At 37.7% G+C, this 16142-nt stretch overlaps 2 protein-coding genes across 2 annotated transcripts in view; both read right to left on the bottom strand.

The window, feature by feature from the left end:
* Nucleotides 1-1742, bottom strand: part of pask (PAS domain containing serine/threonine kinase) — a 29894-nt gene extending 28152 nt beyond the window's left edge. Inside the window, exon 1 of the mRNA XM_053650912.1 lies at nucleotides 1548-1742. Within this exon, the coding sequence (XP_053506887.1) occupies nucleotides 1548-1742 (195 nt within the window). The remainder of the gene's footprint in view (nucleotides 1-1547) is intronic.
* A 12462-nt stretch (nucleotides 1743-14204) lies between these two features.
* Nucleotides 14205-16142, bottom strand: part of kcnab1b (potassium voltage-gated channel subfamily A regulatory beta subunit 1b) — a 62953-nt gene continuing 61015 nt past the window's right edge. The window contains exon 14 of the mRNA XM_053652228.1: nucleotides 14205-14914. Coding sequence (XP_053508203.1) covers nucleotides 14825-14914 — 90 coding nt within the window. The 3' untranslated portion in view covers nucleotides 14205-14824. The remainder of the gene's footprint in view (nucleotides 14915-16142) is intronic.

A 16142-nucleotide genomic window follows, 5' to 3' on the forward strand; every position in this document is an offset into this window, starting at 1 on the left:
TCAAAGCATCTTTCAAAAGTACAGACAGAGAAACGCAAACATTTCAACTGCCAAGCTAGCTCGTCTCTGGTTGCCCCATCTACGTCAGCCTTCCCAAATAACAATGACAATCATCGCATAATCGAGGTCTCTCGCGGCATCAAAACAACGTTCATCTCCAACATCAATCCAACATCTTTTTGCTCGTTAAAGTCATGCTGAAATCAGCGTTGTTCACGCCATTTAAAATAAATGTAAAACCTAATTGGTTTGCTTACCTTACATTAAAATGATGTTGATTTCATTCGGGTGAAACGACATTACGCATTCAACATATTTACTACATGTTTTTAAAATCCCAAATAAATAAACAAACAAACAAACATTTAGGGTATTAAATGCACATCACTTTCATTTAATTTACAAATAGTCTACATCTAAAAATTGAGTATTTTATCTGCAGTATATAAATCTTAAACACTAAAAAATGCCTTCACACAGGAATAGATGTATAATAAACTTATTTTATTTAAAAAAATAAAGCAATGTTAATGCTGTTCTCAATAGGGCTGCAACTAACGATTATTTTCGTAATCGATTAGCTGGCCGATTATTTTTTTCAATTAATCTGATGGGGGCGGGGCAAACTTTCGGTACCTTTTTTTTTGTTTATTTAAAATAAAATCCACAAACTGAGTGTCACAAATATAAACTTCAGACTAAAACTTTACACAACTGTTTGTCTTAAACAGAAAAGAACCAATACACACACACACACACACACGAATATATTATTAATGTAGGACTGGAGTTTAATTGGGTGCTTTTTGTCCATCTATAAACATAATGCATAAATACTATAAAATATTTTTATATATATATATATATATATATATATATATATATATATATATATATATATATATATATATATATATATATATATATATATATATATATAATTATTTTATAGTATTTATGCATTATGTTTATAGATGGACAAAAAGCACCCAATTAAACTCCAGTCCTACATTAATAATAAAAACTCACTTCACTGCACCTTGTGGTTTCCGTTACTCGCTAACTTTAGACATATTATTTTACTTGTGATCATAGTGTTTTAATTAGACATTACAGATCTTACTCGCGCTCCCTCTCTGTATCAGCGTGCATAGTGTAAGAGTACAGTACTTCATTTGGGACACAACTTTAGCATTTACTCTCCGGAGCGTGTTTTCTGAACCGGAGTAACGTAATGAGTAAACATGCCCCGTGCTGCGCACAGACCGACTAATCAATAACAAGATTCGTTGACAACGATTTTCATAATCGATTATCATCAATGTTATTGATTAGTTGTAGCAGCTCTAGTTCTCAATTTGTTTCTTTTTTTTTTTATAAAAAAAACAAAAACAAAAACCCACAACACAAAGGACCGATAAGAATACCTTTAAAGTACCGGATCAATAAGTAGTATCGGTAAGAGTAGTAATACAGTTTAACCCTTAAAGATTCCTATCCTGATTTGTAAGACTTGTAGGCCTGCGAACCCAATGGCGGTGTTATACCTGTGCTGTAGTGCAGTCCACAGTGATGGTGGCCTTATTAGGGCTGAGGATGAGCCTGAGCCCATTTTTTCCAAGGCAGGGTCTTTGAGAGAGCAGCTTCTCAAGCTGTGAGCTCTCTAACTGAGCCAGAGATGAACCTGAAGCTCGACAACGGCAAGGAGAACCGCAAAGTGGGGATAAAGGAACATCCTTCATCACTACTGGTGACTTTCTTCTAACATCACCTACAAAAAAGCAGAGTTACCATTTCAGGATAGAACATAAACTTACATGCAAATAAATTGTGTTCATTTGATGCAATCTCATCATTTGTCGTTCACTATTTGCTTATGTTTTTTTTTTTTTAGTCAAATGTTTCAAGTCTGTAGTTGCATCGTGTCTTGTCTGAATAGCAAGCACGGTAAACGGAAAAGCTGCACTTTCCATTACCCAGCTTATTCATTCAAAACACACAAAACAAGTGCTGGTGTTTGACTCAGTGTGTAGTTTGATTGAACAATGTTTGTTCATTTACTTGTGTTTCTCTATTTTGAAAAATCCATGATCGAGAAAGTAATCCACTTTATTTGTTTTTATTATACCCATTATACTTCCCGTGCACCTTCTCGGTCAGTGCTAATGACATCCATGGTCATGTCAGAGAAGTGGGCTTCATTAGCCCCAAGGCACATAAATTCTAGGGGATGTTTCACAAAATGTAACCAGCGAACATGGCCGTCACCGATAGGCTGCAAAAACCTAGTAATCCGCACAGGATTAAACAAAAAACAAAAACACACATTTTTTTTGAGATTGTTGCACCCAAAAGTGCCGGAAGACTTCTTGAATTGGCCACATTGCAATTGCATGAAGCGGTTTTGCATGCTCTTTCATAGTGGAGTATGTAAGTAAATGAGACCTTCTAGCTGTAGTCATGTTCGACTCATGTGATTCGAAGAGGGCTTTGGCTGAATGCGTGTTGTGATGACGTCACCCGACACGTCCTGGCCCAAATCTGCAGAAAATTTTGAAAAAAAATCGCAAGCTCCTCCAAATATAGCGGAGTTTGTTTGACTGTGTTCATTTCTGCGATCACTAGTGATGGGAATCATTGATTCGGATCATTTTACCGACTCGGATCTTTGAATCTCGTTCAGCAAAATCTTTAATATATTTAATGAATGAATGAATGAATAAAGAAATAAAAAGTAGTCTCACCTGTAGTGTGCTGAAATAAGCTCTCCTTTGCAGGAGGTTCTGGAGGAGACAGACTTGTCTTCACAGAGTCCTCAAGTCCCAACAGAGCGGATTTACTCTTAGCAACAACACAAACACTGTCGTCTGTAGCATTAGCATGGCTGACCTTCTGTTTATCAACGACGTGGCGCCACAGCGACATTTTCTGCACTTGAAACACACACACTAACCATATTACTCATTTAAAAGAACCCCAGCAGTGCACTACAGGGCTAAAAGGAACTCAGGCAGCAGACTAGCTCAAATGCCGTTATCTAAGTAATATAGCTAGCTGGCTAACAAACTAGGAACTATTCAGTTCCGGACTCCTAGAAGAGTAATTATGTGAGAATCCGGAGCCAGCTCTCATCACTCACCGGTGATGTTTCGAGAAATAAACCAACCGCCACTCTGTCGAAGCGTCTCACAGGCAGGCAGGCAGGCCGGCTCCAGGAGCTCCTGCTTAGCACAAACGCGGGTTTTTCACCGAAACTCAAGCAAAGAGATATTCAAATAGTTTTCGCAAAGACGTGTAGAACAACATAAACAGAACAAAAGTCATAACACGCGCTTTCTTTAACACAAATAAATTACACCTGCACTGAAAACCGCAGACACTTGAGTTTGGCGCTTCAATAAACAAACGAGTATGACGTGCCACAGTCAACCAATAAAAAAGCCGAGCCCGTAAACAGGGCCGGCAAATCAACCAATTAGGAACGCCAGTAGGCGGAGCTTTTCCTTGTGTGTCTCTATGAGAGAGTCCTTTTGCTATATTTTTCCTCCTAGTAAATCACACACTCACTTAATTCAGAATTTGTAATGCTTCCATCTGGAAGAAGGTATAAGGTCCCAAATATCTCAGAAATGTGTACAAACATTCCTTTATACCAGTGGCAATTAGAATATTAAATGAAGGGTTAGCAACTCCTTTTGAGAATAATTTTTATATTGATGTATTGTGAATGTGTATAACTTGTGTATTGTGTATGTGTATTTGTGGGGTTTTTTCTTTTATGTGGGGTTTTTTTTTTTAATAAATGAGAAGCCAAAGCATAATTTCCACATTGGTGGGCAATAAAGTTAAATCAATCAAGCAAGCAAGCAAGCAATCAAATCTAGTATTATGAATACAATATTTTTTGCAAGTTTCATGTTGCTAGATATCTAAACTAGCCCTTTACAGAATCATATATTGATATCGCTATATAATTGCTTTATGGAAATAGCTGCAAAAACAATTAAGATTAAACTGAAGTTAAATTTAATCTCAAACAACTCACTGTCTTGGTTTTCAAAGATTATTGATGCATAGCTCATACTTAATAACAAGATACAGAGTTTCTCACTATATCATTGTCTAAACCAGGGGTTCCCAAACTTTTCCAGGGCAAGGCCCCCCAAACGGCATTAACATTTGTCTGAGGTCCCCCTTTTGCAAGATGTCTTTAAAACACATTAAAAATATAGACTTCTGAATACCCCCCCCCCCTTTTTTTTTATTAATATTTACATCATACATATTTACATTACATTATATTAGGAATTGATTGTGTGTGTGGTTGTCTGAGAGTGAGAAAGAGAAAACACACTAGTGGGAGGGATGGGCTTGGTGGCTCCGACCAAATTGTTGAGGCCCCCCGGGCGTCCCCTGGCGGCCCCCACTTTGAAAACCACTGGTCTAAACAACATCTTCAATGGTTCAGATGTCACTGAATGATAAAAATATAAACATATAATGATTGATTCATGGATTGGTTGAATACAATAAATTATTACTTGTATACAGCATGCATTTCCTCTTTCTCAACCATAGCTATATAGTTGGAGAAGTAAATTTAGAAAAATAAAAATGACTGTTCTATGCTTAGTGTTATTCATTATACAAGACGATTATAGTATATTGTAAAACGTAGAAAAACTTCCTGTAATTAATCGAACAGCACTTTTGAGTGTACTGTAAAACATTTTGCTAAAAAATTACTGTAATTGCTTGGCCAGAAATTTTAAGTGTAGCATGAAATACAGCAGCTAATTCCAGGCAGTGGCTACTGATTATTTTTACAACAAACCTGATACAGTGTAGATATTTAATTATATGGAGTCTGTCTACATATACTGTTATTTGATATAAATATAAATTAAATTTTATATCCATTTATATAAAAATATCAATTTATTAAATATAAATGTGTCTATCAAAAAGACAATAATACACCGATCAGCCATAACATTAAAACTACTGACAAACCACTTCCACTGACAGGTGAAGTGAATAACACTGATTAACTCGTTACAATGGCACCTGTCAAGTGATGGGAAATTTTAATCAGATATTGATGTGTTGGAAGCTGGAAAAATGGGCAAGTGTAAGGATCTGAGTGACTTTGACAAGGGCCCAATTGTGAGTAATAGATGACTGGGTCAGAGCATCTCCAAAACAATTGGTCCTGTAGGGTGTTCTCGGTATGCAGTGGTTTAGTACCTACAAAAACTGGCCCAAGGAAGGCCAACCAGTGAGCTGGTGACAGGGTCATAGGCAGCCAAAGCTTATTGATGTGCAGGGGGAGTGAAGGCTAACCTGTCTGGTCCGATCCCACAGAAGAGCTACTGTAGCACAAATTGCTGAAAAAATTAATACTGACTTTGATAGAAAGATGTCGGAACACACAGTGCATTACAGTTTGCTGCATATGGAGCTACGTAGCTGCAGGCCAGTCAGAGTGCCCGTGCTGACGCCTGTCCACCGCTGAAAGTGGCAACAATGGGCATGTAAATATTAGGGCAATCATAGATTGCTGGATCATAGAGCAATGGAAGAAGGTGGCCTGGACTGACGAATCATCTTTTCTTTTACGTCATGTGGACGGTCGGGTGTGTGTGTGTGTGTGTGTGTGTGTGTGTGTGTGTGTGTGTGTGTGTGTGTGTCACATACCTGGGGAACAGACGGCACCAGGATGCACTATGGGAAGAAGGCAAGCTGGCAGAGGCAGTATGATGTTCTGGGCAAACCTTGGGTCCTGGGAAACCTTGTGTCCTGGTCTTCATGTGGATGTACTTTAACACATACCACCTATCTACACACTGTTGCAGACCAAGTACACCCCTTTGTGGCAACAGTATTCCCTAATGGCAGTGACCTCTTTCAGTAGGATAATGCGCTCTGCCACACTGCAAAAATTGCTCAGAAATGGTTTGAGGAACAGGACAAAGAGTTCAAGGTGGTACCTTGGCCTCCAAATTCCCCAGATCTCAATCCGAGCATCTGTGGGACGTGCTGGATAAACAAGTCTAACGTTTTGGTGCCAGATACCATAGCACACCTTCAGAGGTCTTGTGGAGTCAATGCCTCGATGGGACAGAGCTGTTTTGGTAGCACAACGAGAACCTACACAATATTAGTCAGGTGGTTTTAATGTTATGGCTGATTGGTGTATATGTGTTGCTAAATGGTAAATTTGATTCATAAATGTGTCTCAGATTTCTTGCTGTGTCAGGAACTTGGCAGTAAAGATCAGCAACAAATCAATACAGAGCATATATTATAGCAGAGGGGCATCTCTTCTTACCTGAGATTAATGTTTGTACACAGAGAGATAAATGTAGGCTAACAAAAAATTAATAATTGAAAACACTTTATATAAATTTCTATATTTATTTACAGTGCATCCGGAAAGTATTCACAGCGCTTCACTTTTTCCACATTTTGTTATATTACAGTCTTATTCCAAAATGGATTAAATTCATTATTTTCCTCAAAATTCTACAAACAATACCCCATAATGACAATGTGAAAGAAGTTTGTTTGAAATCTTTGCAAATTTATTAAAAATAAAAAACAAAAAAGCACATGTACATAAGTATTCACAGCCTTTGCTCAATACTTTGTTGAAGCACCTTTGGCACCAATTACAGCCTCAGGTCTTTTTGAATATGATGCTACAAGCTTGGCACACCTATTTTTGGGCAGTTTCTCCCATTCTTCTTTGCAGGACCTCTCAAGCTCCATCAGGATGGATGGGGAGCGTCGGTGCACAGCCATTTTCAGATCTCTCCAGAGATGTTCAATCGGGTTCAAGTCTGGGCTCTGGCTGGGCCACTCAAGGACATTCACAGAGTTGTCCTGTAGCCACTCCTTTGTTATCTTGGCTGTGTTCTTAGGGTCATTGTCCTGTTGGGAGATGAACCTTCGCCCCAGTCTGAGGTCCAGAGCGCTCTGGAGCAGGTTTTCATCAAGGATGTCTCTGTACATTGCTGCATACATCTTTCCCTCAATCCTGATTAGTCTCCCAGTTCCTGCTGCTGAAAAACATCCCCACAGCAGGATGCTGCCACAACCATGCTTCACTGTAGGGATGGTATTTTCCAGGTGATGAGTGGTGCCTGGTTTCCTCCAGACATGACGCTTGCCATTCAGGCCAAAGAGTTCAATCTTTGTTCAATCTTTGGTCTGAGAGTCCTTCAGGTGCCTTTTGGCAAACTCCAGGCGGGCTGTCATGTGCCTTTTACTGAGGAGTGGCTTCCATCTGGCCACTCTACCATACAGGCCTGATTGGTGGACTGCTGCAGAGATGATTATTCTTCTAGAAGGTTCTCCTCTCTCCATAGAGACACGCTGGAGCTCGGTCAGAGTGGCCATCGGGTTTTTGGTCACCTCCCTGACTAAGGCCCTTCTCCCCCAATCGCTCAGTTTGGCCAGGCGGCCAGCTCTAGGAAGAGTCCTGCTGGTTCCAGACTTCTTCCATTTACAGATGATGGAGGCCACTGTGCTCACTGGGACCTTCAATGCTGCAGAAATGTTTCTGTACTCTTCCCCAGATCTGTGCCTCAATACAATCCTGTCTCGGAGGTCTACAGACAATTCCTTGGACTTCATGGCTTGGTTTGTGCTCTGACATGCATTGTTAACTGTGGGACCTTATATAGACAGGCGTGTGCCTTCCCAAATCATGTCCAATCAACTGAATTTACCACAGGTGGACTCCAATCAAGTTGTAGAAACATCTCAAAGATGATCAGTGGAAACGGGATGTACCTGAGCTCAATTTTGAGTGTCATGGCAAAGGCTGTGAATACGTATGCACATGTGCTTTTTTTTGTTGTTGTTTTTTATTTTTAATAAATTTGCAAAGATTTCAAACAAACTTCTTTCACATTGTCATTATGGGGTATTGTTTGTAGAATTTTGAGGAAAATAATGAATTTAATCCATATTGGAATAAGGCTGTAACATAACAAAATGTGGAAAAAGTGAAGCACTGTGAATACTTTCCAGATGCAGTGTATATAAATTTGATAGCAATTCCTATAACATATTCACTCTTAAAGCAATAACAATATCAGAACACGTTACCTGTTTACCCTTTACTCAGAAATGTAAAAAAAAAAATCCAGAGCATTTATATTCACATGAATATGTCGTTACAATAACAGAAGATGTGGGGCACAAATCGACCATATACTGTATATCAATAACTCAGTAAATAATAATCAATTAATATATCATAACAGCAGCTAAATTGTCTCTGAGGCCCTCCAGTGGCTGGCTGTAAAACACATTTACTTTAAGTGCTGTAATATCATTTGAGAAGTACTGCTATTTATTTATTTATTTATTTTTTACAATATATTACTGTATGTTTCTAGTAACATACTGTACATTTTGCTAGTAAAATACATATAATTATAGTATAAAATGAAACATAATTTTTAGAGATGCACCAATGTATCGGCCGATAATCTGTATCAGCCGATAAAAGCTATTTTTCCCGCTATGGGCTATTGGTCGATACTTTAAAAAGATCTGATGTTCAGGGCCGATCGTATCCTGTCAGTAAAAAGAGGGCAGGAAAACATCGATTTCGTGCTGTGTGTAAAGATGATGTGTTTTGTGTGGAATGATGACAAAACTGTATTTTGTAAGCTCTGTAATCTCTGCACTGCTAAAATTTTACACTGGAAGTGAGCAGCAGTGAAGCGGGAGTTTCGGCGTCGAGTCAAACCACCCCCCCCCCCCGTGGTACTCGTGTGCTGCTCGCGCTGAATTAAAGCACCAGTACACCGTTGAAAGTTTTAAATGAAGATGAGTTGACAAAAAGGTATATATTGCACAGAAAAATATATTTGTAGAGTAGTATGTTTCATGTCCAGTTAATGTTAATATGAGTTGATATCATCAAAAATAAAAAGTTTATAGTATATATTAACAGTTTAATGATCACTGATGAAGTTGAAATGTTGTTGTTTGTGGAGAGTGAATGAGACTAACAGGAGGTTTTTTTTTTAGAATTCAGTCAATGTTAATATGAATTAATAACATACAATAAGTTAAGAAATCTTACTTTAATCTTCAGAATTTAGTTCATGTGTTAATGTTAATTAGAGTAATGAGTTTTCTGTTTGTGAGACCAGTTACTGTGAAACAACTTGTTCAAATGGAGAGAATAAAGTTTTTATTTGCATTTCCTTCAGAATTGTGGAATTAATTATTATTAATTTAAAAGAAGGCATAAAAGGCAGAACTATTGATATCGGTTATCAGCCGATATCACTCCGAATAATTGGTTATCGGTATCGGAAGAGAAATTTAGTATCGGTGCATCTCTAATAATTTAGTATATTTGCTCAGTTGGCTGATGCAGGATACAACTGAGCAGGAGGTTAAAAGTTTAACTCAAGGACCCAACCGTGGCAGTTTGGTAGTGCTAGGATTTTTCCACACATGACCTTCTGATCTGTAACTCAATGCCTTAACCACTGAGCCACCACAATTGACCCAACTAGTCTGCACTGATTAAACCACCTCTACCAATGAATGAATACATTACCATTTTATCTACTAGCATATAAATTTAAACTCAAGATCAACAAAAGGAGAATTTTTAGCATTCTCTCCCCTGCTCAAAATGTTTGATATCCCACGATGCATTGCATTTTCTGGCATTTTGCTGTAAACCAATGCACTGCTCTAATGGCCCAACAGTTTACACCACAATCCTGTAAAAATAATAAAACAGAATTTTGCTGTAAAATAAAAACTGCAAATTTAAAGCTTTTTTTTTTTTTTTTTTACATTGTAAGGTTAGCCAGTGACTCCTTTTTAAACAAATTCACAGAATGAGTGGAGAATATAAAATCATTTCTCCATTCATATGGGCAACTTACTACAGGTGTCAGAGCTAGATGAATAGATTTTTTTTTCTCTCAAAAAATAATTTGAATGAAAATGCTGACTCTTGTTTGCCAGTATGTTTCCGTTGACTTATTGTACTTTACTTTGATTAAAATTATGGATAATGTCAGCTAGCTAGCAAATAGGAACTCATTCAGTGATGACAAAGCTTTAAAATCTTTTCCTGACAAGTATACTGATGTTAAAATCAACATACAGTCCCATCCGAAACTATAGGAACAGCAAGGCCAATTAATTGTTTTGTGCTATACATATAGTCCTTTGTTGAGTTGGCAGTGGGTTTTGGATCATTGTCTTGCTGCATGATAACGTTCTGATTAATTTGGATGCATTTCTCTGTAAATTGGCAGACAAAATATTTCTGTAAACTCTTGAATTCATTCTGCTGCTACCATCATGAGTAAAGATTAGTGAGCCTGTTCCAGAAGCAGCCATGCAAACCCAAGCCACGACACATGTTTCACAGATGAGCTGTACCATTTCCAATCTGGCTTTCCGATTCTTACTGCTGATGAGTGGTTTGCATCTTGGGGTATGGCCTCTATATTTCTGCTCTCAAAGTCTTCCTCAAATGATGGATTGTGATACCTTCATCCCTGCCCTGTGGAGATTGTTGGCGATGTCACTGCCTGTTTTTGGGTTTTACTTCACAGCTCTCTGTCATCTGTCATTAGCTGCTGTTGTGTTCCTTGGCTGACCCATTCAGTGTCTGTTACTCAGTACACCAGTGGTTTATTTCTTTTTCAGGGCATTCCAAACTGGCTATGCCCAATGTTTGTGCAATGCCTCTGATAGATTTTCCCTATTTTCTCAGCTTCAAAAAGGCTTGCTTTTCACCCATACACAGCTCTCTGGTCTTCATGTTGGCTTATCCTTTTTAACAACAAATACAGTCATCACAGGTAAAACTGAAGGCTAAAACCAAGAGTAGATGTTCAGAGTTATTTAATGTTTAAACAATCAATCTAACAGGACCCACCTGGATAACAGGAAACACCTGTTAGTCACATGTCACAATATTTTTGCTCACCTACAAATTGGGTGGTCGGATACAACATATGCTATGTTCTATGTTGTTTAAGACATCTACATATAAATACCATGAAAAAAAAGCTGAAATTCTAAACTCTCTTCTCATATCCATCTTTTAACCTCAAATCTCCAAAATGTATTCACTCTACAGCAAAAACAATTTAACTAGCCTTGCCATTCCAATAGTTTCAGAAGGGACTGTACTTTAACTGTGGGTGTAAAAGCTTTGTACAGAAACAATAATTGGTTTGTGATTTATATAATTTTTTTTAGCAACATAGAACTGGTCACTTAAATTACATGGCTTCAATCCAAATCTTAACATCTGCAAAACAAGTAGTTCTATAAATAATGTCAAATTGGACCTGTTGAGTTATAAAAAGCTCAAATAAATAGCCAGAATATTGTGAATATTGTTGTACCTATTTAAATAATGAGTATTGTAAAAGTTCATAAAATAAATGTGGCCTGAGGGGACCAGAGGATAGATGGATGAATTGATTGATTGATTGATTGATTTTTACAGCTAATGGTTTCCTGGCCACAAAATGTTTGAGAACCATTGACCTACTTTATCAGGTAAACCCTGTTAATCATGCTGTTAGTCTCTCTCTCACATAGTACAGTACAACATATAATGCCATATATAACTTATACCACTAACACATAGGCCTAACAGTACACAAGATATTTGTATTAATGAACACAACAGGGTCATTTTGAAACAAACAAAATAGATTAAAAACAGAACGAATCATTAACTTCAATACTGTGCGCTATTTAATCATAATCAAAAACAATTGCCCAGTTGTTATATTATTGCTTAATTATGTATAATAGTATAACTCCCAATGTGAATATACAGAAGATTCAGTCCTACATAGGATATATAGGAATGTATTGTTTTGGGTTTTGTGTATCTTTTAGGGATGTACTGATCTGATATATGGGCCTGAAACACTGAATTGGTTTTTGAATTGAATTTGGCATATTGTCTGCTTCTATCCACTGATACATTCCATGAAAGTTTGTTATACTGACCAACATGTGAGCACTGGACACCAGTTGTCTTAAAGCCTGCCATCATTTGAGATTTGGCTTGAAAACAAAGCTCTGATATTGCTAGCTTTATAGAAAAAAATGCTGTTGGTGCATCCCTAGTGTCTGTGATATTTGCTTGAGGCCAAGAGGCCCTGGGTATTTGTGTGTCTCACTCTTGTTCCCTTGCTGTGAGTGAGAGAAAAGGCTGGTTCTACAGTGGATAGAAAATGAATGTAAATCCATTCAAAATGTTTACATTTTGTTGTGTCAGGTTCTGTAAATATCCTGGATTTAAATGGGACTTTCCCCTGACCAAAAAAAAAAAAAAAAAACCACCCACAACATAACACACAAATGCAGTGAATTTATTTAAATCTGAATAAAATTTGAGTATTCAATTGACAGAACTGACATGGCCTCATTTCTTAAGTATTCACCCCCCAGAGTCAGTACTTGGTGGAGGCACCCTTGGCAGCAACTACAGCTATCAGTCTTTTGGGGTATTTATTCACAAGATTGGCACACCTAGCTTTGGAGATCTTCCCCCACTCCTCATTGCAGAAATGTTCATGCTGGGAGTGGTTAGTTGGTTTTTGAGGATGGGTAGCAACATTCACGTCATTCCATGGATTCTTGGATTTAGGTTATGGCTTTGACTAGGCAGCTCCAGAACATCCATCTTGTTCCTAGCAAGGTACTCCATGGAGACTTAGGCCTTATGCTTGAGGTCATTGCCATGTAGGAATATGAATTTTTGGAATATGAGTTTGCAGACATTTTGCAAATTTCATCAGCTTCTTTCTGAGAATCTGAGAATACTTGGCTCCATCCATCTGCCCAATAATCTTGACAGGTTCCACAGCCCCTGCAGAGAAACAAAACATTATGCTTCTACCACCATGCTTCACAGTTGGGATGGTGTTGTTTTTTGATGGGGTGTTTGCATTCATGCCAATAATGATGTGTTGATTTAATCTGATCACATAATCCTTCAGGTGTATTTGTGCAAACTTCAAATGGGACTCCTTTTTGAGAAATGGCTTTATGCTTTCCACCCTCCCATGCAGGCCAGATGTGTGCAATATCTTTGATTTTGTTATGTGATGCTCATGTTTTCCTCTGCTGGCCATAATCATTTCTAGCTATTTCAAAGTTACCATTTGGTTCCTGGTGGCCTCTCTGACCAAGTGTCTTCTCTCCCAGCCATCTAGTTTTGATGGACACCCAGATTTCGACAGACTGTGCTCTGGGGTATCTTCAAAACCTTGGAAATCCTGTTTATATCCCTCATGTGATGTGGATCTTTGTTGCAGGATTGTTTTGAGAGTTCTTTGGAGGCCATGTTGCTGCCTTTATATACATCTGCACTTGGGGCCAACATCAAAGCTCAAAATAGCTTTTTATTCAAGCTATCAAGTTAATTGACTATGTGGCCATGAAGGTAATTGGTTAATCTAGAGATTGTTTGAGGGATGTTTTAGTAAAAGGGATGTACACTTATCAAACTCAGTCGTTTATTTTTAAATAGTGTCAGAAGTGTTGTCTTGTTAGATTTTCACTTTGTGATTCTTAAGTGTTGTGTGTAGATTACCTAAAAAAATAGATTTATTCTATTTTGATTCCAGCTTATAAGCCAAGTAAATGTGAAAATACGGTAGTTAAACGGTGTGTATTAATTTTCTGTGATTTTACACATGCAATTATTATTCTTTTCTTTTCTCTACCACACTTGCATTGTTTCATGTACTTATTTTTTTTAGCCAGTGAGTGGGCAATAAAATGTCTATATTGGAATGTAATTAAACACACTTTTAATCACGACTTTTTATGCTTATCTGTAACCAGGTCTTTCATTGAGTTGCAAGAAAAATGACCCAACAGTTTGTAGAGGAGCTGATTTATTTCATTTCTAAAAGCAAACTGAACAGTAAGGTACTTTACAACCTATATCACAACTCTGTAAACACTTTGACCATTTCATTGGAACAGTCAGGTTTAAATAAATTGTATTATGCTATATATCATACTGCATCCCTCTCCAAATCTGAAATCTGCAGGAGCAGCTTAAACACAAGCAATTACACCATGACCATTTCCAGTCACAAACAAAGCCAGTAAATAAAACACTGTCAGAATTTAAGTTGCAAATCCAGCAGCAGAATTAACAGATTCTCTGGAATAGGTACATATCCATAATCCATGGTAAAACAGCACACAGCACGACTGTGAATAGGAAACAGGCATACACTGGTATGAAAAAGGAATTTTGATTTTAAGGGGAAAATGTCACAGTATTTGTCCATCAGTTCTATGCTGTTCCATCTTATACAGTCAATCACAATCACACAGTGTAATCCTACAGGCATCTTTATCCACTGTATCTGCATTGTCTCTTATCAAAATACATTTAATTAAATGTTAGAGTCTAACATTTTATCCTCAGGCAAGATGATTCAAACAGACTTGTCCTTTAATGTCCAAAGTAATCAAGGAGACAAAAGAGGGATGACCAACCAGTAACGGTTTCTTATTATGCATGTTAGACAGAGGGACATCTTTAGAATATATAGACTATCACTGTGGGGTGTTTTTCTCACAGAGATCTTCAGTCACACTGACACACACGTAAGCATGCATGGCTCTGCTGACTGACTCAAGACACACTGAAACAGTATGGGCAGAATATACTGCCATTATGTTAATATAACAGCAATGGTCTACATTAATGCCACATAGCAGGTGAGAGACACACTGACAGGTCAGGAATGACACACATCCGTTTCAGTCCCAGAATCCCTCAGTGGTGATAGTCTTTCTTACTGTGGGGTCTGTTACCCAGAACTTTGTCCATCTCTGAGGCAATGTGAGGTGTAATCTTTGGAAGCACCTGGAAAAAGAGGTCATTTTGAATAGCTTTAATAACTAGAGGAGAAATTAATCACTTTTTTTTTTAAATTGCTGATGAAAATAAATAGTTAAAAATATTTGTGGACAGTGAATGTATATGTGTCTGTTTGTGAGTGTGTGTGTATATGAATAACTGTTCATGAATTGAACAGCTGTATATGAATAACTGTTGTGTGTGTGTATACACACACACACACACATACACACATATACAGTATCTCACAAAAGTGAATACACCTCTCACATTTTTGTAAATATTTGATTATAGCTTTTCATGTGACAGCACTGAAGAAATGACACTTTGCTACAATGTAAAGTAGTGCATGTACAGCTTGTGTAACAGTGTAAATTTTCTGTCCCCTCAAAATAACTCAACACACAGCCATTAATGTCTAAACTGCTGGCAACAAAAGTGAGTACACCCCTAAGTGAAAATATCCAAATTGGGCCCAAAGTGTGAATATTTTGTGTGGCCACCATTATTTTCCAGCACTGCCTTAACCCTCTTGGGCAATGTAGTTCACCAGAGCTTCACAGGTTGCCACTGGAGTCCTCTTCCACTCCTCCATGACGACATCATGGAGCTGGTGGATGTTAGAGACCTTGTGCTCCTCCACCTTCCGTTTGAAAGTTATACATGAAAATTTATACATGAAAAGATATAATCAAATATTTACAAAAATGTGAGGGGTGTACTCACTTTTGTGAGATACTGTATATATACAGTGACACAGAACTGTGAAAAAGTATTTGCCCCATCCTGATTTCCTCAGTTTTTGAGTATATCTCATATTAAATATTTTTAGATCTTCAAACGAAACACAAAGAAAGACAACCTGAGTAAATACACAATACAGTTTTTATTTACGTTTTTTTTTTAGTTAAGCAAAAACAGTTATTCAACACCTATCACCAATGTGAAAAACTAATTACCCCCTTAAACTTAAGATCTGGTTGTGCCACCTTCAGCAGCAATAACTACAACCAAATGCTTCCAATAATTGGAGATCAGTTTTTCACTTACTTCGAGGACTAGGACTTACTCCTATGCTTTGGATCATTGTCTTGCTGCAAAAACCAGCAGTGCTTGAGTTTCAAATTACAGACTGAAGACCGGACATTCTCCTTTAGGATTTTCTAGTAGAGAGCAGAATTGATGTTTCCCTCAATTATTGCAAGTTGCCCAGGCCCTGAAGCAGCAAAGCATC

The sequence above is a fragment of the Ictalurus furcatus genome, chromosome 20 (genome assembly GCF_023375685.1).
Source record: "Ictalurus furcatus strain D&B chromosome 20, Billie_1.0, whole genome shotgun sequence".
NCBI lineage: Eukaryota > Metazoa > Chordata > Actinopteri > Siluriformes > Ictaluridae > Ictalurus > Ictalurus furcatus.